The 27,028-nt window shown below is 41.5% G+C and overlaps 1 protein-coding gene across 1 annotated transcript; it reads left to right on the forward strand.

Moving 5' to 3' along the window:
- The first annotated feature begins 1,221 nt into the window (after positions 1–1,221).
- Positions 1,222–25,985, forward strand: LOC115329577. Its single transcript, XM_040206071.1, has 6 exons — positions 1,222–1,234; positions 1,397–1,540; positions 12,162–12,241; positions 14,829–14,952; positions 25,040–25,525; positions 25,978–25,985. Exons 1-6 carry the CDS (start codon positions 1,222–1,224, stop codon positions 25,983–25,985), a joined length of 855 nt encoding a protein of 284 aa, XP_040062005.1.
- Positions 25,986–27,028: the final 1,043 nt, after the last annotated feature.

Genomic DNA, 27,028 nt, shown 5'->3' on the forward strand with positions numbered 1-27,028 from the left:
ACAAAGCAGAAGGAAAGTTACGTCTGCTGCGAGAATGACCGGGAATCTTCTAGAAGACCGTGACGAAGCTTTGCCTTCTCGTCGGGCTACTGAACGTAAGGTCCCTGATTCGAAACCGGCCCAGCGGAAAGTATTTCAAAAGCCTTTTCCGGAGTAATTAAAAGTTTTCACGTGACAACTGCGTGGCACTGATCGTCTATCGGTCAATGATTGACTATCGACCGATGGTCAACTATCGGCCGATGATCGATCATCGGTCGATAATCGATCATCGATCGATAATAAATTTATTGATCGATTTTCAATTATCGATTATCGAAAATCAAAAAATTTTCTCAGATATCAGAAACATCCGTTTCTGAATGGGTTAGGATATCAGAAACATCCGTTTCTGATATCCTAACCTATTCAGATATCAGAAACATCCGTTTCTGAATAGGTTAGGATAGAATTGGCTAATGGCCGGTCGCGACTCCTACGTCAGACCCAGCGGCGGGCGCGCAGTTAGCCATTCAGATGTGAGAAATAGACACCCGCATAACCCACATATCAAATCCATAGATAATATAGATGTCAGATACCGGACATCCCGATATCGGAAACATATCGGGAACATGTCGATATCGGAAACAGATGTTTTCGTATTGATTGATTACTACTACTCTGGCCAACGCCCATGCCCTGTCATTGGTCCCTGGGATGGGAGAGAGGGAAGAGCCCCGCCCTGCGGCTCTGTGATTGGTCGAGACTGGCCCCCGCCCCCTCATAAAAAAAAGGGGGCGGGGCCAGCCCCCTTGTTTACTTCTGGTTCCATTGTGTATCATAATACACTACTCGCCTATCGCGCATCATATAACTCATTTTTAAATCTGCAACTTAATTTTTTTAGACCTTAAGATATACTCCACTTCTTATTTAGGGCGCTGACGTTTTTACCCGGGATTAAATATATGTTTAATTTGTCAAACTACGGGGATAAAAAGTATTTGTAAAGAGCTTTTAAGATGATAAAATACCCCGCGTTGTATTTGTGTTTTGTATTTAAATACTTTACTGAATTGTAGGTGGGCATGTAATTATGTACATTTTTTGCCGAAATATTTGGTAATAGTATTTCGATGTGAGCATTTTGCCATCCATAATAGCAACCTTTGCTAAACAGACGCAGAAAAGAAAAGAAAACGACGCCACAGCAATTATTTTACAGCTGGGCAAGGCTATATGGTGCCTGTTGGTTTGTTTCTTTTTGGCTCATTGATCCTCGGCGAAGTTAAATATGCGAAATACGAATAAATTGGGCATGTCATGCTACAAGCCATCAATGTTGTGCAAAATGTAACAGCTTCAAGATTTATTGATGGCCTGATGGTAACAAACTTTTTTTTTTCTATTTCAGGTGTACGTTCTATCAGGAAATCATATCATGGGGAGGATAATTACGTGTCAGCAAAATTCAGTCTTCCTGAGGATTACGAGGGAATTGTTCGTTGCCCAAACGACACCAAATATTACACTCAAATAATTAAAATTCGCGGCCGTGGTAAGTACTGAGTTATTTTTATTGAATGTGACGTAGCTGGCTAGTCTTATATTTTATGAACAGATGCCATGTACAGTGCTAATTACACTTGTCTATAACGCGCGAGCGTGCAGCTTTCTCCGGAGAGCGCTAAACTGGTGGCATTCGCGGAAGCTAAGCTAGTCACCTGGCGCAGCATGGAACGGCTCGCTCGAGGGGTGTCCTGCACACTCTATCAGCTTGATAAGCGATAAAAGTAAAATGCTTTATGATATATTTTTGTCTTTTGATGACGACATCGTTGATACGCCTTCATGTTTTAGTTTTATTGTTCGAGCAATGATGTTTGTAAAAAGCGTGCGACCAGCCTTCCGGGTTCGCCGCCAGCTGATAGAGTGGGCAGGACACCCCTCGAGCGGGCCGTTCCATGTTGCGCCACGTGACTAGCTTAGTTTCCGCGAATGCCATCAGTCTAGCGCTCCTCGGAGAAAGCCGCACGCTCGCGCGTTATAGACAAGTGTGATTAGCACCGTACATCACTGCGCCCGTGAATAAATCATCGTAGAATCGGCGGCGGTCTAATCGTAACAAAAGCAAAACTTCTGAATATCAAGATCCACAGAGAGTACCACACAGATTACATCGTGATTGGCACGCTCGATTTATTTGTGGTTCCTTGGCTTGGTGAACCTTGAGGGGTTTATTGAGCGTTTATAGTTGCCAACGCCTTTTCCAGTCGGCTTAGACATATGAAAGCCTTACAATAAAGATATGTTCTCCGTGTCTACATCAGGTATTGTAGGAAAGCTTAAATGTAGAAGAATTAGGCATTAAATTGTCCAGCTAAACAAACGCACTTATGGACGAAAAAGATACGCGAGAACTGGTATATCTTTTAGCAGAATCGCAGTCAATGTAGGCTAAAGTTTTACTGTTTTTATTAGGGAAGAGAAATTATTCGGTTAACCTACCAATTAATCAGTGATTGCGGTAATAAACGACATTATTTTTAACCAAATAATCCTTCAAAAGTGGAACCTTCAATAGAGTTGCCACTGGCATTATCCTAGTGATACTTCTATCAATAGCTATATTTGTAATCGTGAGAATCAATCAGAAAAATACAACTTATACTCCCTTGATATGTATCCTGTATGTAAAAATGTATTATCAGAAGTGTATCGTTCTTTGTTATTGTTTAAAAAATCAGTACTTTACTGACAACTTACTCTCAAAGAATATAAACTTGCCTAACAGTTAAATTATATTTGCTAAGTAACTTCCTGCTGGAAAATATTTATTCTTATTGGCATTGTGTTTTGTGTTTCATGTTGCTACTGCATTCGGAGGACGAGGAACTTGTAGAAACTGTGTTTTTTTAGTCCATTGCCTAATATTAGAAAAAATAATTTCCCAGCAAATAACAGATTTATCACATCTTTCAGTTATATAGATAGCTATTAGAATCTGGCAACTTGATGTTTATAGAAGGTGTATGCATTTCCTTCTGTCCTCTCTCCTAATACTGCAAACAGCCCAAAGCATTTCAATGTGCGCCAAAAAAAATGGCTTCACTAAGCCATTTCTGCATCGTAAAGACTGCAGATTCCAACAATCGAGACCCCAAAAGTATAGTGCTATAATTTCTCACTACATTTAGGAATTTATTAATCTTGATATTTTATTCGTATCAATTAAGTTATTTATTATTCGACTGAAGGTCAGGAGTTAATCGGTCAAACATTCTTAATCGGAAACGAACCCAGTTTTTCTTAAAACTAGAGCTTCAATTTTCACGCACCAGATCTACACTCCTGCAAAATTCCTACCCATTTGGATGCGACTGTGGTCACACGGGTAAACAAGGAGATTTTCACAGTCGCCTGCCAACCCCTTTACGTTCTGAGAGGCGAACCGAAAGCTGTCTGTCTTGCACACGGCGAATGGGAGAAACCATTTCCCGAATGTGTGGTACCGGCACCTTCAAACATTTCCAAGGAACCCAGGAATGTGAACCTCCAGTCTGCAAAGCCCGTTCTTGATCAAACTACTGAAATACCACGCCTGAAAGGTATGCATCTCACATTAAATTATATACCAGATGGGAAAGGGGCCCCTTTCCAGCGCAATTTTGTCCAAAGAGAAGATACGCTGTATTTCCCGTAGTCAATACCCTTGATCGACAGCAGCTTAAAGGTTATTTTTATTAAACATATTGTTTGCTAAAAGCCCTCCTGGGATGTTTCAGATAAGATCGAACAACCATATGCAATGACCATTTTTAATTTTTATAAAAAAAAAAGGAAATTTGCCTACTTTTCACATGCCCGGAATAATAAACCCAGTCCTTGCCATAAAAAAAAGTGTCTTCGCGAAAAAAATTTGTAAGCATTCTCCCAGTCACGTGCGCGTGTTGCGTATCGCGCGATGTTGGCATTTCGGGCGGCATCCCCCCCCCCCCCCCCCTCCCCACAAAAAAAAAAAACAGTTTTGGCTACGGGTCTATATATATTCACTGACAAATTATGCATAGGAAGGATTATCAAAAAGTATGAGGCACCGATTATTAGGGTCGTTACTTTGAGAAACAAAATCACAAAACTGCACATTGCACAATAAAGCTCTGGATTAATTTTTTTTCTGCGTATATATAAAAGCTGAGGCCTTCAAACTTTGCCAGTGTAATTCCCTGTATATAGTTCATCTGCGCATGAAATATTGTTCTCCTGGTTAGCGGGAGAAATTTACAAGGATTGCTCACACAGTGGCATTTTACTAAATATGCACTATTTTGATAATCATTTCGAAGAAACGGCGATATTCTTTAAACTCTCCGACATTAACGCTTATAATATGTACTTACAGAATCTGCAAAAACTTAATGCAGTATTTGTGTTGATTTGAAGTTATAAAGCGAGACATATGGCCAAATTGACGCTGACGCTGTTGCCATAAATGATGCGTGCACATACCGATTCTTCACAATTTCATTAATATTAAAAAGCGTAAAAATGCTACGGCGTAGTCATTAAAATATAAACTGACAGCACAGAGGTAGACGGCACTTTTTAAAAGAAACTTGCTGATACATTTTCGTACAATCGACCCAAAGATGCCCATGGGCCGGAGCGATTGAGGTGCGCCAGCCTGTAACATGCTTTGCTGTTCCTGTTTCAACAGCCGGCGTGTAGCGCCTCTGTCTACGCGACGTAAAGGAAGCAACCGGAGCGGCTTCGCAAACAGATCAGCCTACAACCTTGGCGGTGACATGATATAAGAGGTAGGGCGCGGCAGAACCCGAACCTTCGACGCCTGTGACTGTGAACGCCAATAGATCCGCCGCCGTAAAAAAGCCGCACAATGCAAAACAAATCTATCTATCTATCTATCTATCTATCTATCTATCTATCTATCTATCTATCTATCTATCTATCTATCTATCTATCTATCTATCTATCCATCTATCCATCTATCCATCTATCTATCTATCTATCTATCTATCTATCTATCTATCTATCTATCTAAATAATGCAAAAATATAAATGAGAATTGCGATTGAATGAGATTGTCTGTAACTTAATTTATATGACAACGATTTGGAGAATTGTAAAACCCAATTTTGATATGCTCATGTGACCTACGCCAGTGATGGTGCAGCAGGTCACTTTAAGAACAAGTACCAACTACACAAGCTGCAAAGCAACAAGAACACGTCAGCGAAGTGTATTTTTTCCGCAACTGGACATGGCAAGAGTGCCTGCGATAGAATCGGTGTCAAGCTCCAAGCAAAGTTCTACAACCTCGGACGGCCCACCACATCGGTGATCAAGTCAGAGATTGTTGGCCTACTGAACACTGAACTGCCGAACGTGAAACTAATCCAACTCTGAAAGCTGTCGTCAAAGCGTTCAGGGACATGAAAGCAAAGGAGTGGGACTCTGTTTCTTTTGTGCGTGGAATTAAGTCACGTCACTTGTGGCAGTGTACGTGTTCCGACCCTTCGCAACCACAGCTGTTTTAGCAAGACCAGTAGACGCAGAAAAGATATATCTTTAAAAGTAAAGTCTCCTATGGCTGTAAAAAGCAGATCGACTTCGCGAAATTGCGGTGCCACTGAGAATAAACGAACACTGATCGCTGGAGGCAAAACGGGAAAAGAATGTTCCTTCTCGGAGTGCCAGGAGAGTGCCGTGACGGAGTCAGGTCAGCGTCCTGCAGAAAGAACGCACGCGACAAGCGCCAAATGTGCGCGTAGGATCTTGACTCATTAAACTAGTTTCAATTGTACCACTTTAAACATGTGTTCTCTCTTATCACTACTTAAACCTGGTCGTCGGCAGGCTAGCATCCCTACGAAGGGTAGGCTCCGAAATTCACTGATTCGAGAAATCTATATTTAGATTTTTCACTTGTGCTTCAAACTCACCGGTAATATTTTTAATGAATACTTAAATTTTCCCGAACTTACGTAAGTGCTATCTCCTCACAGACTTCCTAGATTTTTTGACCCCTTGCTTGCCCTTGTTTGAAATCGGCAACGTCCCATCTTTCTCTAATTCCGTTATGGTAATTCTGTATATTTAGCGCTCTGTAAAGTAAGAATAATAAAAAAAAAAATATTGCAAGGCGATTTTGAAGGGCCTGATAGGACAGTTTATGAGCCTTGATCTGTCAAAAGTAGAAGGAAAATTAAGGTGGCCTTCATTTTAAACTGATTTTTCCATTATTGCAAAATCGGTAGCCTGTCTACATTTAAGTGTATTTTTCGCAAAGGTTATCGTTTTCAAATTTAAAGACAATTTATGCGAATATTGAACAACTGCGTCCAAATCATCTTAAACATTTGGAATTTTCAGTCTTTTAAGATACGGATCCATAAAGTTCTGAATTGCTTCGTAATCGATAATACACGTTTACCTCTTTTTATTTTATGTAGTCTCTGCACAAAAAATAAAAATAAAAACTAAAATATTAGACCTAAGGCTACAACAGTTTTTCTTTTATAAATTTCCAAAGGGACAGTTTCACACAAGTCGCAAAAACATGCGCGTACACTGACAGCGACTTTGTGATTTTTGTTCATTAAGAGAAATTTTATTTTCCGCAAAACAAAAAAAGTTTGAATCTGATTTTGCGGTTCCACAACACGTAAAATATATATATTTTGATAAAAATTAAGAAATGTCAACAGGGCATGGTCGTTCGATCCTATCTGAAAACGCCCAATACAGGCAATCCCAGTCCATCAAAATTCTTCTTCTTTTTTTTTTTTTTTTTTTTTTGGGGGGGGGGGGGGGGGGGGGGGGGGGCGTTGTGCGGCTTTCCGCGGCGGCGGATCTATTGGCATTCGCAGGCGGCGCAGGTTTTATGTTCTCCTCTACCTCCTATATCCCTACCCCCTATATCATGTTACCGCCAAGCTTGTGGGCTGATCGTTTAGCGAGGTCGCTCCTTTTGCTTCCTTCATGTGGCGCAGACGGAGACGCTAAACGCCGGGCGTTGAAACAGGCACCGCGACGCATGTTACAGGGTGTCGCACCTCGATCGCTCCGGCCCATGGGCATTTTTGGGTCGGTTGTACGAAAATGTATGAGGAATATTTTCTTCAAAACTTCCGTCCACTTCTGCGCCGTGAATTTTTTTTTCTGTCCGCCCCGTAGCTTTTTTATTTTTTTATTTTTTTTTTAATAATGAAATTGCGAAGACTGGGTATGTGCTCGCCCCATTTATGGCAAGCGCGTCAATTTCGCCATATTTCTTGCTTTATAGCTTAAAAGCCACGCAAATATTGCATTATGTTTTTGCAGGTTCTGTTAGTAAATAATATAAACGTTAATTTCGGACAGTTTAAAGAATATTAAAGATGACCTTTTTTAATGATTTCCAAAATAATGCATATATAGTTAAATGCCGCTGTGTGAGCAATCCTTGTAAATTTTTCTCGCTAACCAGAATAACACTGGCAGTGTTTGAAGGCCTTAGCTTTTATAGATAGGGAGAAAAGAAATCTGTAATCCAGAGCGTTATTGCGCAATCTGCGGTGTTTGGGATTTTGTTTCTCAAAATAACGACGCTAATATATGGTGATGAAAACTTTTTGTCAATTCTTTCTTATGCCTCCTTTGTTAGTAAATATTTCTTGAACCGTAGCTAGAACAGTTTTCTTTTGGAGGCGGCGTCCGAAATGCACAAATCGCGCGATACGCAAAACACGCACGTGACTAAGAGGGGGGTCATAATTCTTTTTTCTCAAAGACATTTTTTTTTTTTCAAAACAAGAGTTGGGATTAATATTTTCTTCTGGGCATGGAGCAGCAAAATATTTTTTTATCAAAATTAGAAATGGTCACCTGACATAGTTGTTCGATCTTATCTATTCAAAACGGCCGACCTAATCCCATTTACAATTGACGTTGTCGAAATTGGAGTGGAGTGGACGTTGCCTACATTGGAGTATTTTAGTTGAAACCGGAACTACAAATATTATTCCAATATTTTAACCACATTTCAAATATTTTACAATGCTTTCATTTGAAACTTAATGTGTGATTTGTTTAAAAAAAAATGTGTATCCATGTGGTAGCACATTTCTTGCGATGAGTGAAACTGTCTTAAGAAATAAAAAAATTGCAGCTGTTTAGAAACACAATCGGAAGTGCCAAGCCATAGAATACGCCAGAAATTCGATCTGAGTTGTGAAGTTTGACCACCGTGGACTTTACTCAGACTATTAAGATTTGTTCACGTATCAGAAACTACTGCAAACATTTCTATGACAGCACAAGTTATTTTTAGCTTCTCTGATAATTGCTTTACAAAGCAGTAAGCTTGCTACCCTGGGCAATTTCGTCTCATATTCAGATTGTAGTAAATCAATAGCCACGAACTATGCCATGAAGCACTACCAGTGACTATGGACACAAGCTATTTGATTACACAGGCTGTTGAGAAAATTTCAATTCGAAAATATATAGACGAACGGGGTATGAGAGTTAGACGAAGTTCGGTTTTCACCATGCATCTATCAGACACGACAGACGTTAGATGACAAGATAGTCGTCATTATGAGTTTGTATTTAATAAAATAAGTTTTAATAAACGTTTTATTTTTGTTTTTAGGTGTCACGCTTGAATTGCAGTATTGACGGAAATTACTATTGGAGGCCAGACCAGTTTCAAGAATTTGCGAGAAAATAAGGGTTTTGCGGGTATCGATCAAATATGGAGATTTTTCGCACGATTTAAAATGGCGCTCAAAAAGAGCTCTTCGACATGCAACGTTATTAGATTAGCTCAGTCACAGAACTGCCCATAGAAGCTGCATGCACGAGCAGTACCCCTCTCCTGACTCACCACGAGTCGCCTTCCGTCGTTCAACGCGCCGAACGGCTGCTTTGGTAGCTGCAAGTGTATTCTATGGGATGCGTACGTTTTGAAGCACGGCGTCTAGATGGCGTTACAGTTTTGCTCTATGGAACGCGTAGTTATGAAACGAAAATCTAGATGGCGCTTCGAACGACGGGAGGCGGACTGAAGTGAGTGAGGGGGAGTACCCCCTCCCGTGGGAGTTCCACAACTGAGGTAATCTAGTAACGTTGTCTGCAAGCTTTGCTCACAATGACGCTCGGAAGAGTGACGTAACCATTTGAATCATGTCGCCACTATCTCGGCAGCGTGTTCTTGGTGGTTTCTCCGGCTACAGAATTGACCACGTGACTGAGACACGTCACTTTTCTAAGCGTCGTAGGGGGCAGGGGTTGCGGAGCACTTCTTTGCGCGCAATAAATACAGATCGGGTGAAAGAGCGCAAAAAATAATATTAATATTCTAAAAATTATTATCTTTCCGCAAATGTTTATATTAGACTGACCTCCAATAGTAACTGCCGTCAATACTTCCATTACAGCATAACCTCTAAAACCAATAATTATAAATTTATATAGCATATCTTAGTTAGCCAACTTATCGTGACGATTATCTCATCATCTAACGTCCGCCGAGCCTCATAAATGCATAATAAAGACGGCACTCGCCTAACCCTCACCCCCTTGAAGAATCTGTTCGAAATCAAATTAAATACCCTGTATGCAATTCAAGTGGGTGACGGTCATTAAAATAATAATTATATTCGACTCCAAACGGGTCAAATAATTTAGATAGAATTAGGAGAGCCTGTTGGTGCGAACGGAAAAGGAAACAAGGAACAGGCAAAAACACGTCAGACACGTATTTTTGTGTGTCCCTTGTTTCCTTTTCCGTTCGCATATCAAGACAAATAACTCAACTTACGAAATATTTGAGGTCGATCGTTTAATTTCCTTTGATTTTTGCTACTGATTGATTGCCCGTAGATTGAAAATAAACAAATATAGACATCGGCTGACCTCTTCTTTTTGTATTCTGAACACAGCCAGTTTAATAAGCAGTTTCCTTCTCTAAACTTGTAAAACGCATGAAAATATATTAAGATAAGATTTTTTAATATCTTTATCTCTCTCTCTCTCTCTCTCTCTCTCTCTATATATATATATATATATATATATATATATATATATATATATATATATATATATATATATATATATGTTCTTAACTTTCTGTGTTGATTTGCAAATGGCTCAGAGTCACTAAATATTGATATTGACTGATATTTGTTTTTGTACTCGGCAATTGACTCCGTAAGTGTGACGTCATGGGTCCAAACAAACCGTTGCTAGGGTCGTTGTTATGGACAAATACATGTGACGAGGTGTCGCTACGAAAACCCGACCGTTCAAAAATCGGGAGTAGGATTTAAACTTCTAAAAATCACAGATATAGAAAGCTTGAATGTCATATACGTTGCGACAGAAGTGTGCCGGTAATCGCTTGTTTCTGAAATATTTACGACTGCAACTTCCGGTCCTCAGGATGCCTGCAGCAGACGACGAATGCAAGAAGAATGCCGTCTGCCACACGCCCGCCGGCCAAGCCGGCGGGCGTGTGAATTGGGCGCCGGCGTCTGAATCGGGTGAATAAAGACGATATTCTGATATTACATTTGTTTGAAATATAATGAGTTTCAGACACCTATAAGAATTCATAGTGGGGTGCGATGCAAAATATGGTTTATCGAAAGTCCGGGCGTCGATCGAGATGCTCGCCTGCTAAAAGATCGCAATGCACCCGTGAGAAAAGCACTTCAGGCGATCGGTAGAAATCCCAATTTTGTTTCCGGACTCGCGCTACGGGAGGGTGCTTCGTGTCTGATTGTAACCATCGCGTGGAGAAAGATTCTTGCAGTTTCTTCAGATTTTCGCAAAACCCCCCAAAAAACGCGAAAGAACTGGATAAAAAAACATAAGGTGAGTTTATTACAGATTGTACTCTCATCGCGGGTTCGATGGAGATCTTCACCGAAATAGCACATCCACTAAATTTAATGTATACAAAAAAAAAAAAGAAAAAAAAAATTGCGAAATTGCGATAGACATGCAATATTTTAATAACCTGACAACCTCAATAATAATAATAACAAACGACTTACCTCGACGGCGTACGATTTGTTTATCATGCTGTCCTGCACTACGTCGGTAATGCACTTCAGGTCGTCGTCGTAACTTATCTGCATGACGTGGTTTGATTTTGCGGAATTTTCGCCCCTCTGAACTAAGCTGGGTTCTTCACAGAAAAAAAAACGCACATTGCGGAGGCCTCTGCGGCCATGGCGATGCTTGTGTTGCTCGTTTACCGACGCAATTCAATGAAGACGCTCGCTGCAAAAGAGGCCAGCAAATCTATCGTCTCGTCTGCTACCAAAGCAAAGCGGAGTGGAACACTTCATAAATGGCTTTCATCGTTGCAATACGACGCTGAGATGACAAGAACATCTTTATAATTAGATATCAAGAAGTTAGGTTGCTTACAAAAAATTATTTAATTACTTATAAGCGAAAATCTAGCCTCGTGTGGAGTCTCCATGTAGTTGTCCATAGCAACGTCCCTAGCAACGGTTTGTTTGGACCCAGACGCCAAGTTGTGACGTCATCACTTACGGGGTCAATGGCCTATAATAATGAGAAGTGTTGCCACTATATTAAAATTTGGGTGTCAACTCTTTGTAAGTTATGCTGTTTGTTTGATGAACAGTTACGCGATTTGGGCAGTGCTAGTTATTTGTGGTTACAGTGATTTCTGGTTAGTCCTCAATCATTACATCCGCACATTGATCTGAGCCTTTTTGGGAATATCTATAAACAATTGAGAATCTCTCATCCTCAAAAACATTTAAAACGCGTCTTACTTTTTTTTTTTTTCTTTTAACGGCGACGGTGGTTTGAAATTACATACAGTTTTAGTGGCAGTAATGAATTCCATCGGTTTCTCTTGGAAGATAACCCGTCAAGCACGGCACAAGTTTGTTTGTATTACAGTGATGTCTCGTTAATAGGGACGCCTCCGTTCCCCCAAAATACCATCCATCATGTGAGTTGTTTATATTAACGAGACAAAACTGCATGTATTTTTTTAGCTTGTCCCCGAAAGTAGTGTCCTTATAGCGGGGTATCCATATTGAAAGGGTCCAGATTAACGAGACATATGACTGTATATCAATGCATACTCTAAAATACCTATCATCGTTTCTTTTCTGGATGCCTCGAAGATCCTTCAAACCCGAAATGTAAGGTTTTGCCCATTGAGAACGCAGTTTATCTGAGTGACGTGAATAACAACTCCTCCGAGGTAAGAATCGCACTCTGCGCTTCGGAGTTAATGGACGCAGAACGCTTATTCTGGGCTTCCCAGACCTTTGCAATACGCTCCTTGCACTGGTGGTTTAAAAAAAAAAAATTCGTTGCGCCATCTGGCAGTCAAAATAGGAACTATTGGTATGTCCCAGGCGCTCCGTTTCCGCGGGCGATCCAGCGTTTTCAAAGCCTTGTTACGGTGCCCATAGCATTGCAGGCAAAGAAGAAAAAAAATATAGCCGCTGATTTTCTTGTGTTGCGTGCACGACTTCCTCAACGGCTGAATGAATAAAGCTGAAGAGGCTATCTTCTGGGAAATTGTAGCGCTTTCCACGCAAGTCGTAGGAAGTCGAGCCGGCGGAGCTTCGACGGCAATGAATCACAGGGGTACCACGGTGTGACTCGCCATGACAGCTCCATTCACGTCGTCCTTTCTTAAATCTTTACCCGGCCCCACGATGCAGATTTGCCTGTAGCTGGCATCGGCATCGCTTTGGTTCAAAGCCCTAGTGGCAGTTCGTTAACGGACAAGTCCTAAAGTGCCTACTTCGCGGGGAACGAAATGAGCGTCACCACCATGCTTAGATCACTAGAGTTTTTTCTACTTTATCAAAAAGAAAGGTAACCTGACGCCACGAAGCATAACGTGACTGCGGCACTATAGACCAAAAAACATAAACCCTGAAATTTGTCTTGAAACCCCCGAAATATGTGAAATGTGTACATTCTTTTTCTGCCGTGGATAAGATAACCTGACGGATAAGACGTCTGCACCTTTTTTTTTTTTTTTTAATAAATTCTAAACGCACGTTTTGCCTTGTTCGCGTTTGTTCGTGGTTATTGGTTCGTTACACAAATCAAGAAGCATAAAGGAGAAATCAAGAAGCTCGTTGGTTCTATTTGGCTCGTCGACGACGGCCGCAATGATTGCGTTACCCAGACTCAGGACGCAGCTGCGGACAAAATCGCCAACGCGATACCGCGTTGTGCCAGTCATGGACGTTGGCTTTGAGACTGCGATTCGCCTCCCAGGTTAGGAAGTATCTGTAGACTATTTCAGGACGTCCCGCACCACTTACCGCAACGAGATTTGGAACTCTGGAGACACATCATCTTCATCTTTGATGCAGAAGGCGCGGCGAAGGATTAAAAAGAGTCGAAAACTGTACTCCCTACAAGGACGAAGCGGCTTAAAAATTTCGCTGGGTAAATCGTCACGCTTAAGAGAAGAACAAAAAAAACAACAATGCAAACGGTCGTCGTAGAATCCCCTGCGTGAAACAATTCTCCACGACTTCGCCAACCCGCTACAGGCCGCGGCGTAAATCATCCACTTTTCTAGAAAAAACAAACAAACAGGTGACTGCCAGCATAAAGCTGCTTTAGGCCTAGCCTGAGACGCTTTGCTTTCAAATATATTTCAGCGTCATTTATTCTGGTGAGTCGGAAAAGCGCTCCGCATGGTTCCTCCCGCAGTCCCATAAGCCCCCGCTTCCGCATGGGAACACACCATTAGTTCTTAAACCAACCACAGGAGGTGCTGATGGCGCGAGAGATGGTGGCACCATATATCAGCATGCACGGAGCGTATTCTCGCCTTCTGCGCCGCCATCTTTGTTTGCTCGGCTGTGGAAGGCGCTGTTAGCGTGCGCAGTAACTTTCTTCCACGAAATAGGAGACGCCACGCATGTGTCCCAGTGACTCAGCATATCTCGCCTGAGTGATAAGAGCTGGAAAGCTCTGTGGTCGGTGACAGGTTGGATGTTGTTCACGGGAAACTCCTCCTACCTCTTTCCGCTTTAGAAGAGCAAACGATGAAAAGGCGACGACTTCCTCCAACCCCTACGAGATAAGAAAGTGCTTTCCTCGTCACTAGAAAAGGCCCGACACAGATTGGACGCGACTGCTGCGTCAGCATTCGGCAAGACGTCGTGTCCAATCAGTGAAGAGAACGCTAACGCAGAAATCGTGTCCAATCTGTGTCAGGCCTTGTTTAGTGACGCAGGAAGCATTTTCTTACCCGGGAGGTCTTGCTTCCTCTCCGGCGCCCGCATATCTGAAGTGGAGAGAGGTGGGAAAAGTTCCCCTGGATTTTAAAACTTTTTCTGAGGCTCTACTTTACATTATTTATTATAGAGTAGTACAGGAATGCAGCTTATACGTATTTTTAGAGCGCTTCTTTTTTGTTATGGTGTTGCAAAGGAAAACCAGCTTGGGGGACAGGTAATCTACAAGTACCGCGTAGATTATCTGAGGTTCGATGCGAAAGAAGGACTGCGGAAGCCATGTAGCTAAAGGGCCACTAAAGAATTACGGATTCATTATACGGCAGAATTTTAGAACCCAATGAGCCGATTATTAAGGAAAAGAATTGATACCTATTTATAAAATTGCATTTCGTGCAAAGTTGTTTTACATTGAAGCGTTAGCACACTAACGGGATCTCGCGTTGTACCTTTTGTTATTCAGCATTGTATAATAAAAACTAAAAAAACACACCAGCCAACCGGTTTCGGTGCATAAAATAAAAAAAAAATATAATTCCAGAAGGCCTATTTGATCTTGAACTATCTTTATTTCAGATACAACTCTACAGAGAGTTTGCCAACGGCACCTTCATTTACTTCCACTGTCGCGGTGATCGAACAAGTTACAGAATACATTGCTTGGAAGGTTTTTGGAAACCGACTCCCAGGTGTCCACCAGGTAAGGGTGTGAAATTTACTTTCGGAAAGGGCTGATAACAGTAATAAATCAGTGCTTTGTGCAAACGAAACCGACTTAGTATTTATACATGTGTGATCGACAACTGCATTTAGTAATATGTAGTTAAATGCAAAATACTCAATGTTTTAATACATATATTTCAAATCCTGCCCCCGGGTAGCGGCTTGCCCCTTAGACAAGCCTACGTCTCACCCGGCATCTCTTTTAAGTTTTGTGCTTCAACATTTTAGTTCCATTCTACTCCATACTGTCTAAAGTCACCTTAATACAGCCAATCCCTCCACATTCTGCGAACCTGTTAACGCAAACACTCCACCGCCTTATTTTTTTTTTTTTCTTCTTGTATTGAAGAACTGTCATTAGAACTACAATGGAAATGGAAACTGTTCAGTTTGGGGACTGACCCAAGAGTTAAATTTTGATGCACCCCAATACCCCTTCGAATTGAAATTCGAAAAGCGCCGAAGTCGTGTTTGCCCTAACAGTTTCGTTCAGCGTACCAGAATTCCGGAACTCCGATGCGCCTCATCCTCCCGGTTCGTTGCCTTCGCTCATATTGACGCAAAGGAGGGGAAGGGTCTGAGACATTGATTTCGCGTTTGATATGAAGTCGGGAGGCGTACGCATGCGATCACTTTGGCTTTTTATAAGATTAGAATGACGGTGGTAACCAGACAACCGGCCAGCCGGTTGTCTGGTTGCTACCGTCGTTCATACATGGCGGTAGCTGTCCAAAGTCTTGTGTCGACGCTTGTTTGCCCGCGGACACGATGCTGGGGAAACTAGCCTTTGACAGCTCCGCTGTAACAAGTTAGTGCATTTTGTCCCTGCGCTCGATCATCAGAGCAAATTTCCCAAATATTTCGTACGTACTAGGAAGCCTAGGACATCTCTTAGTCGGGCAGACGAAAAAATTGGTTCGTTGCGGCGTTTTTCTTTCAAATTTATTGCATTGAAGACGCTGCTAAAACGGCTTTGTACATGTAGTTAGTTATGTGCACTGTCGGACACCGTTAGCGCGAACCACGTTGGCGTTCCTCGGCATAAGGGGGGGGGGGGGGGGGGGGGGGGGGGCCTCGTTCGTGCCAAACGAACGAGGGGCCTTTGTAAAAGCAAGAGAGGTGGCAAGAACTACGAGAGTTACACTGGATCAATAACTCCCTATTGGTGTACGATGAATATAAATTGACGCCCACGTAATATAGTTCGATTTTCAATAAGTTCTGCTTTATTCTTTATGATCTGTGCGAAGATGCTTGTTCTGCGTTCAAAACATCACCCACACGCTCGAAATCTTTGAGAACAAGTCCTTTATTAAAGCTGGCCATAATAGAAAACATAACCCACAAAACGTTTTTTAATGTTTTTACCTGCTCGTAAAGATGCAAGACTTGTCATTTTCAGATAGTGACAAATCTGGCATTTTAGCAATTTATAAGCGTCACCGGAATGCTGGCGAACCTTGAGCACACTCTATATTCCTTTTCATTTTGGTTAGAATCGTCGCTTGTTTTTACACACCTGCTGTGGAACACAGGTTTGGACCTCAAATATAGCGCAGTTAAACATCGCTCAATGACGAAGAAAAATGCCGTAAATGAAGCAATTACACTTTTACAATGTTAATAAACGTACTATCAGGAAAAAACGAAAAATTAACAGAGGAGCGCGAGCGCGAACGAAAGCTGCTACAAGCGGCGAGCTTCCCCGCGCCGACCGCGTCGTGCGAGCAACTATGGCGCTGATAGCTTTCAGCGCACCAAGAGACGCAATTCTACACACCCTCGCTCCTCGATTCACTTCCAGGCGGCGCAGCTTGTACCGAGAGCCACGCGCTCCTCTGTTCGTATTTTATTTTCCCCCGATAGTGCATACTATTCGGTAAGACCCAATCAGCAATTGAGTGTTCCAAGTTGCTTTCCGGCGAGGATACAAAAATTGCAAGCGCGGTTTCCCATAGAAATGTACAGGAACACCGTAAAAGTAGACTGGTGTCTTTCTGCTTCAACTTGCGTCCCGGAAGTCGCGTATACACTAGCACCGATTGCACCTCCGGCCAACGTTACTAGAACCAATCAGTTCGGAAACTGCCATAGAGACTACTCCGAAAAAGTGGCACTCCCTTAGCGAAAAGTCGTTCAAAATCAGTATACTGAAAGTATACTAATAGTGAACTTAGGGTATGTACTGAAATCGTACTAGTTTCACACTTTTATGAAACAAAATAATACACCTTTAGTACACCCCAAGCACATATGTAGTATACCATAAGTGCACCTCGAGTGTACTTTTAGTATACTGTAAGTGCACGTTTAGTACACTTCATGTATGTTTTTAGTGTATTAAATGTACACTACCAGTACATATATGCGGAGTGTCCCAGATAACTTGCACCAAACTTTAAAAAAAAAAAAAAAAAAAAAAAAAAAACGGAGCATTTTGCGGGAGTGAAACCAACTGTACGCTGTTAGAAAATCTCTTGCGAAAGTGTACGAAATTGTTTTAGTGCGCCTATTTATTTATTTAAGAGTAACAAGCTAACTTTTGAAATCTTCGTTTAAAAGGTGTGAAATGGAAAGTTGTAGAGCGCGTTAAGAAACACCCAATTAAACCATCTTCAACAAGGTGCACTTTGCATGCTCCTTTTTCCTAGCCTTCAAAAAAAGGCCCGCGAAATACAAAAAAAAAAAAATACCCCGTGACAACTCGCTTCACCGATCACGGCGTGCGAGCGCGCCACGAATGTGCGTTCTTTGAAGGCCGGAAAAAAGCACGAAAACATATTATGTTTCAAACACTTTAATTGGGTGTTTCTCAATGCGCCCTGCAACTTTACAATTGATATCTTGGCCCTTAAAAGAATATTTGAAAGGTTAGCTCATTAATCCTAGTTATTTACATAACCAGGCACATCAAAAAAAAAAAAAAATCTGTGCACTTTCTCAAGACACTTGCTAACGACAGTTGATTTCACTCCTGCAGAGCCCTCCGGTGTTTTTTTAAGTATGGTGCAAGTTAATCTGGGACGCCGTGTATGTCGGGCGTTCTGAATGGAAAGAACGGTCTCAAATTGACCAGAAAAATCGGCGCCTGTTTTTAAAAAGCCGACTTTTCAAATGTGTTTCTTTGAACGGCTGTATTCCAATCTGTGAAATTTCATGTCATACAGCTCCATTCTCGTGAAATGTTAATAAACGCCGTTGACACTCAACTGATGATGATAATGCAGAGGCGCCATCGGGAGGTGCACTCTTAAAAATGAGTCAGGAAATTAACGAGGAAATCTTTGCCAGCTCTATTCCTCGTGAGAATGACGTACCGGCGTCTTCTGAAACTGTGTGAGAAAAGCCATAAAGAAGAGGTGCATTGCATTTTTGAACTGAAAGTATGTATGTGTGGCATACAAACATTATGATCAGTGTTCGCGTAATTGATAAGACAGAAATCGAAATCTTACTTATCACTTTATTCAAGTTTCCGAGCCTGCCTCACTGTACACTCTCCTTTGTGATGATGGTATGCCATTACATCCTGCGTAAAAAGATAAGAGAAAATTACCCTATGCCACTCTATGATATAACATCACATAATTCGCTCAAAGGACCACTTTGTGAGGAAGGCAAGACAGTAACAACTTCATCCTGACAAAAGGGCGAGGAAAATCGGACAATATCGTTGCAAAGCCTGATACCTGAAAGAAGCTCTAATACAGAGCAAACAAAACGATTGGAATTTTCTTAATGCCTCCTTTTCTTTTGCTGTGAACACACATACCAAGTCATACGCTATTACACATTCAGTGGTGCGGCTTAATTTATGATAAGTACTTTTTTTCTATAGAACTTCAAGCTTTTAGAGAAAAGATTCAATATAATGGGTCGGACATAAATGGTTGCTATGAACTATCCTATATATTTACACGTTATCTGATATCATAAACGCAGTAGAGCAGGGTAGGGCTGTACTGCATCAATTATAAATTTCTAATCAATTAAAAGTTGGCATTAATTTAATTTATTAGTATTGGCTATAATTCTTTGACAAAGAATAACTGGGCGAGTTGGTACGTTGGTATAGTATTTCAACTCCATCGAATATTCAGGTCCTTTCAACATTTTTTCATGCTTTTGCTTTCTCTAACTGCTCTGCCTTTTGTAGCGGCTTTCGCCGCCACTAAAAAACGTGACATCCAAACTCACTTTATTCACAACACACAATCGCAAACTTGGAAAGCGTGCCGCTTCGGCATACGCAAAGAGATCGCCCGTCTCTACGGCACAGGCATCAGCACGGGCAAGAAATCATGCTGCTCGCTCTTGTAGCGTTTTTCTCGCTCCCGCTTTATGAAACAAATCGTTGGCGAGAGACTGTTGGGACCACACGTCAGAACTAGCATGACCTGTGATTGCTTGAACTGCCGTCAGACTGTACTTGAACGCTCCGCAAAAGCGTCGTCGGGCGACCGTCGTAGGGACGGCGCCCAGGACAGGCCCTCGGCTGGCCCTCGGTTCCGCCGCACGCGAATCTTTCTCACTCTGCGGAGAGAGCCATATATTTTGAAGATAGGCTCTTTTCAAACAACGAAATAAAACCGGGTAGAGCATAGTGAGAGTCAAGCATAGCTTAGCAAGCACACGGTACTAGACAAAATTTGAAACAGCGGCGCACTTTGCAGAAACAAAAGGAACTTCCTCACCTTCGCTTGCACCAGTCGGCCGTGACTGTCCGCCACTTGCGACGCTGTGTCTCACAGCTCTCAGTAATCGCCTGCTATTACTGAACACAGTATTCGTAAGTAAAATATCTAAAATATCCGCTTAAACGGCTAAAACGTAAAAAGGAAGCGATGCCCGAACCCTCCGGAACTCCAACGGCGGCCGAACGGAAGCTGATTGCAATAGCGATGGTCTTGCGCAGTTTTAAAAAGTCTCTTCTTTTTGTTCTTTTTTTTTTTCTTTTTCGAAGACAAAACTAAGCAAATCAATATATTAATAATAATAATGCCACTTTATTATATTCGTAAAAAATTAACAAAACGTTTAGTCTATCTTAGGTTTTATCTAAACTTTCGGTTTTCTTTTTCAGTGTAAAACCGAAACTATCTCAAGCAATTTCTCCCTTGTCGCCAAGGCTATTTTGATTCATCAGCGCATGCTTGCACCGCTGGGATTTCGGCTTTTCTGGAAGGATCGGCTCTCGCGGTACATAAATAATGAGGGCAACCTCGCGTTTTGAAACAATGAGCGTGCCCGTCTTTTTTGACGAGGGAAAGACACGTTAAATTTACGTCGATTTTTTAGTGTGGAAATCTCGATCGACGGTGTTGTTCGTTTTTGCAATTGTCAATCTCTTTTCACGTGAATTGAGATGTCTTAGAGTTTTGCAACATAAATCTACACCATGAAACACTTTCGGTGAAACCTTGAGGTTGTTACATAAAGGCGCCGATTTCTCCAGCCAATGTCAGAGATAGCTTCCATCCATAACACCACTTCGCTTACGCGGTTCGGAAGTTGATTTGCGCTGCATGCGACCATGCAAGGTGGAGCATCTTATGTCCCCATTATTAGCCGTGGTTTCTTTTGCCTCCTGTCCTTTTGATTGCTGTGGATGCAGATATATGAAACAGCGTATAGTTGCGCTAAGACCTGCATTACAAAAACACCGGATTATCCTGCAAAGGCAATTTGTCTACTAGCCTATGAGGTAGCACGCAAGTGGCGGTGCACTTTGAAAACAAAGTCATGTGCATGCTTTTTCATCAGCAGCATTAAACACTTGGTGCGATTGCCCTCGATCGCCAGCTTCCGAATAGTGCTAACAGTTTTTTTATAGTAAACTTTTATTCTTCAATAAAGGTAACAAATACAGCTCAGGGAAAATAAAAGCCATCTTTGCAATAAAAGTAGACTGTTCAATTGATAAATATGGTGTAAATGACTAGCTAAAATAATTATTGACAAGTTAGATAACGCTACTTTCCGTGGCGTACAATGTAGCTAATTTTTCTATTTGTGCTTTTTTTTAGGCGTAAGTCTATGTTGCATTTGCGACGTAAGTATGCTATGGCAGTGCCGTTCGTTTCCCCGGGGAACTTTTGGACCACGTGGTCTGCAGTGAAATGAGAAATGAAGCATCCCTTTGTCACATTATGTCAGCTATACCCAGTGATATTTTTTAATCAACTGGTTTCAGGAAAATTGGGGGCCCATGTCATGTTGATGCAGTCTTCATGTGTGTCGTGCGACTCGGCGGACATTACATGGGCGAATAACCCTGGCAACATTTTTTTAAGTAATTAAAATCCGTAAATTTACTTTTCTTTATTATTGCTGTTTTAGAGGCAGTCGTTATTAGAGCCTAACACAATCAAAACTATTCACGAAACAGCCAAGGGGCTTTAAGATATTTATTTATCAAATTTCGCACTTTTTTCCTCGATTCAAGAACCACGCGCGGCAGGGGCGGGCAAAGTGGAGGGTGACTTAGCGGTTTTGACATGGCATATCGGTGATGGCATGTTTGTTTGTGTTAGCGAGAACTACTCATACTGGAGTTCTATGCATTATTTAATTTTCTAGTGAAGTTACAAACCTCATAAAGTGCTGTCGCATTCAGCATGAACGAGGTTGCACTCATTTGACAGCGTGCCTTTGGTGGATGCTCCAGCATCATACTTCCAACGGTTCGACTGAAGGGAATACGTAAGAATAGCATCCTGCGCTCTGTCCAACGCGCTGTTTTTAACCTGGCGACGAAAGGCAGTTTTAGCTATGAATAACCCGAAACTCGTCACCTTTTCGCAAATTGTTTGAGTTGTGCTAGAGTTTATTTATAGCCCCTTTAAAATTGAAAATTCAACATGGGCAATTACACTGTCAATTAAAAAATCTAATTAGACAACGTACTGTGACGTTTATTTACTCATGTAATGTCGACCGAGCACCACAAATATTCTGTGAAAACGGCATCGGCCTATCTATCGCGTTTTTAGTGTGTTGATGTTAAAAATCGCACTATATATATATATATATATATATATATATATATATATATATATATATATATATATATATATATATATATATATATATATATATATACCCGTTATTATAATTTGAGTACACCGACTGCAAGCACTGAAAGTAGACCTTTAGTATACTTAAGTGCACTTTCTGTAAACTGATTTTGAACTACTTTTTACCGCGGGCACTACGATTCTACTACATGTACTAGTTTTGTACGGACGAGTGTACTTTCAGTCCACCGCCATTTTTACTAGAAGTGTACTTTAAGGACACTTAAAGTATCTAATCAGTACAAAGACCGCACTGAAAGTATACTTTTAGTATACTTCAGTGCACTTCGAGTGTACTGATTTTGAACGACTTTTCGCTAAGGGAGTGATCCGTACTCGGAAACCGAGCTAATGACGATCACAACGCCACCATTTCTCCCGCAGCGGCCACTACGAAAACTGCACGTGACTTCTATTTTGGCTATAATCGGCCATTTTGGCGCCGAAACAGATACGGTAGAAGGGGTTTAAGGGCGCCACCTGGCGCCACCTCCGCCTCTCAAGCAGACGCGCCGCGGATTACTGCCGAAGTTAAATGCGCCTAGGTCGGGACGCGCTACCTGAAATCACCGCTGAGGCAGGGTTGTATAAAAACAATATTAACTGTGCTGCAAAACATTGCAAACAAAAGATTTTAGAAAACATCACCCGCTCCTCATTTTGTACTAAACTCCAATAAAGATTTCTACAAAGTTAGTTTTATCTATTGGTTTTTACGCAAAAACATGCTTTATAAAAGCTCAAGGTGAACACAGTACAGACGAATGATAAAGAGTGGCGCTGTTGTCGCATTTAGCTCGGTCTCGGTGGACGCCAGCGGCCCAGGTTTCAACGGTGAGTTTCCCAACTGAGGGTTCTAGTAACGTTGCCTCTAGCGTACATTATAATAACTCTATGCTCTTGTGTTTTCACATAACTCGAGACACCTCGTGGAAAGTGTCTATTGCTATATTGTCTGGAATGCGTCTCGGACTGGTGTATTTAGCAACCTGTTCCTCCCACCCATCCAAAAAGCTGCCGTAGTGGCAACAAACTTTATTTATTTATTTATTTAAATAATAATGCCGGCCTACTTTGTGGGCTAAGGCATGTGAGTACATATGTGACATACACAACAGCAGAGCTCTAGTTATACATGGCTTCAAAAAACATTGTTGAGAAAAAGTAAAAGGCATATAGTACCGACGCTTCCCAATAAACAGAGGTAACACTTGGCAAATGATTAATCAAATGGATTTGAAACTCTATCTAAGGCGCTGACAAATAAGTCGAAGGTGGCACTGCCTGTATTGTTGTGAGGCAGGCCATTCCAGTCTCGGACAATTCTCGGAAAGAAAGAGTAGTTAAAAATGTTTTTCTACATTGAAACTCTCGAAGAAGATTGTCATGCTTCTGCCGTGTGACTCAACTAAGATTGTACACCAGATAGTGTTCGAACTGCATTCCAACTTTATCGTGTATTAATTTATACAAAACATTCAGACGCTTCAGTTTTTTGCGGGTCGATAACTGGGTTAATCTGGATAACACATAAAGGGATGACACAGACGTATGCATGCCGTATGCATTATATATAAATTGCAGTGCCTTTTTTTGCACTCCCTCAAGTTTGTCAATCAATGACTGTGAATACGGGTCCCATAAAATGTCCGCGTATTCCAAGAATGGACAAATCATAGTGTACGCAACAAGCTTAGTGAACAAAAGGTAAGGGCACAAACAAGCTGGTGGTGGTTCAACATTTGGAGAAAAAAAAAACAACCCAGAGCTGTGTTTGAGAATTTGTGTTTGTCCGTCCCTTATTGTCCCAGTCTCGTATTTTTTTTTTTTTTTTAATGTTCAACAAGTTCAGTTTCCCGGGAAATGACTTTACAAAAGCCGGAGTGTCACGCTGTCGGTTGTCGCGATCCTGGCGGCTGGACGCTGAGGTTCCGGGGAAAAAGTACGAGTGAATGAGAGTGTGGCTGACGCCCCGGGAATTCAACTTCTGGCTGCCGAAGCTTCCGTGGCCTGTCACGCTGAAGAACGACCTGCAGCAAAACAGGTGTTTGCCACTTCCACCAGCGCTGCCGGGACACCGCCAGGGTCGCGGCAGGCGACAACGTGACACTTCTTTGACGTCATCTGGCGGAAATGAAGGGACAATCTTATTTAGACGCGGTAAACACGATCGTCCGAGACGCCGCCACCATGCTGTTACTACTAACCTGACAAATGTTATTGGCTGCAATTTTTAAAACCATTTTAGCGCATGAGGTAATAATGTGCAGGTCCACGGAACAAGTTTGTTGCGGGAACGAAGAACTTGTTAATTTTCGCATGCGTTAAAGGTGGACTGATTAAGCTCGGCATCGCGGTGCGGAAACCCGCCCAGGAAAGCGAGCGAGGTGCATGATACGTAAAAACTAGGCATAAACAATAACCTCAAAATTTAGGATAGCTTGTAAGTGTTATTGTTTATTGAATGACAAAACGCACCGACATTCCAGCACTCACCGAAAGTTGAAGGCACACATTTAAACTTTTTCGCAATGCAGGATATTTGATAGATGCAAATACTAGAAGCTTATATTATTATTAAGTTCTAAATTAAATTAAGATTTGGACGTGTTACTTTTCGCGTGGTCAGAAAATAGAGATGAGCTGTGCGTACGAAGTCTGAGGAGATTAAAGATTTATTATTGCGTAAAGTAGGGTTAACGATACTAACGAACGATTCTATGGTGTTGTAACGTGCGCATTTAGAAAAGAAAACGCTCGATAGTATGTTTACTTTGATTATTAATAAAATCTTGATTGATGGGAAGCACAATAGGTCCTTTTTTGAGTGGAGGAAGGAATTCATATATTTTCTACACTTGCAAAAAATGATGAACTGGTCCTCACATTTGATAAGTTTTTTTTTTTAGTTATTCGAGGTCGAAATATGTGTTATTGTGTTAGCATGTTCTCTGCTTTACAATTCATTTCTTTTACTATCCTATACAGAACCACCTCACCCAGATGTGGGCGTGCAGCGTGGCGGCGGCCATGACACGACCGCTTACAGGGCAAGCGAAGATCCATACGAGATCGGCAGCTCCGCTAAAAGCCCGCCACTCAGGAGTTGCAAGTTTCCAGAACGTCAAATGTCTCTCTATGCGGCCAATGGAAACGTCCGCGTTCTTCCGAACGACAACGTCGCTCATGGTACGGTGCTTCGCTTCCACTGTAGGCCCCTGGGCCAAATAAGGCTCGTGGGGAACGAATCGTCCCAGTGCATCAACGGCAGGTGGAGCAACGAGGTGCCGAACTGCTATGAGCCAGGCCCATATGACGTTGTGATTCGCCTTAAAGATACTGCAGGGACAGCCGTGAGTCCGGACGGACACCTTAACATCGATCCTCGATTTGAAGTGGAGATGGAATGCGGAAGCCACTATCATTTTCCGCGACTAGAGATGATTGAGCCGGTATCCAGCTGGAAGAGGGAAGGTGAGTCCACCTTGTTGAAGTTTTATATAGATATCGTATATAGGAAGCTTCTCCATACTTAAAGCTGTAAAAAAACAAAAGACTGTTGAAACAGCGCACTACAAACTAGAAAAAAATGACCCACTGTTTTCAATCAAAAACAACTAGGCGGTTATGTAAAACCATGCTTGGTTTAAATCATGGCACAATACTGACTGCCCGAAATGACTATAATTATAGTAAATGAATAAATCAATAAAACTTTAATCAATTATGTCAGTATATATACTTACTACTTTTACGTGTCTGAAATAAATATGTATATTGACTTTATACCAGCAAAAAAACAAATAGGTTTAAATAAATATTTCACTGCAAAATAAGTACTGAATGAAGACTAACCAGGAATTTCGAACACGTGCTCTTTTATATTTTTAATCTTTGGTTTATAACTATATACTAAACGTCCGCAGGGGTTTAGTTCATACCCGCTAATATTTTCACACCAACTAAACTTATTTGACATTATTTTTGCCTGATATAACAATATATAAACGAGGTTAGATTGAAAAGTTTCCTGAATCGCCAATAGGGGACTTTTGTTTCCAAAATATTTTATGTCGATGTGTTGGCATCTCTTTCGTATGAAATGACGACAAACGTCAGATAGATATCTAAAAAAAGCCTGGCTTTGAGAAGCATTCTAGTCGAGCAACCATGAACAGTTTCAATTATGGAGAAAGTCGAGATACGAGCGGTCAACAAATTTGTTTTATTTTGAAGGGTAATACCGCGACGGAATTGAAGTCCAGGTTGAATGCTGTTCTTTGGAACTCATCACCTTCGTTTTCTATCACGAGGTTTTGGAATTCCGAATTCAAGCGTGGTGGTACGGAAACAAGTGATGATCCATGTTTAGGACGTCCAAAAACAACTCCACACCAGAAATTGTGGATAAAATATATGACCTGGTTTAGAAGATCGCGACATTAAAGTTTGTGAAATTGATGAAGCAGTGGGCATCTCTTCTGTACGAGTTGTTCATCTTTTACACGATAAATTGGGGTTAAAGAAACTTTCTGCTAGATGGCTACAGCAATTGCTCAATCCGGATCAAAAAACGCACTCGAGCCCGAAGGGCAGCCGACAGTTTGCGCATTTTTAGGCAAATCCGACGTATTTCAAGCGACAATATGTAACTATGAACGAGAACTGTGTCCATCCTTACAGACCAGAAACAAAAAGTCAATCTGAGCAATAGACTGGGCCCGGTGAATCAGCTCCAAAGAAGGCAAATACCATTCAGTGGGCAGGCAAGGTGATGACACCAGTTTTTTGGGGGCCGCAAATTAATTTTGCTTATTTATTATCTGGAAAAGGGAAACAATGTTACTCGTCAATACTGCATAACAGTTCTGGACAAGCTAAAACAAGTAACTTTTAGGAAAAACACCAGGGAACGGTAAAGAAACAGGCGTTGTTTCATTATAAGAACGTACCAGCCCATACAAGTGCAGTAGCTTA

This window comes from Ixodes scapularis, unplaced genomic scaffold (genome assembly GCF_016920785.2).
Source record: "Ixodes scapularis isolate PalLabHiFi unplaced genomic scaffold, ASM1692078v2 PGA_scaffold3__209_contigs__length_174095766, whole genome shotgun sequence".
Lineage (NCBI taxonomy): Eukaryota > Metazoa > Arthropoda > Arachnida > Ixodida > Ixodidae > Ixodes > Ixodes scapularis.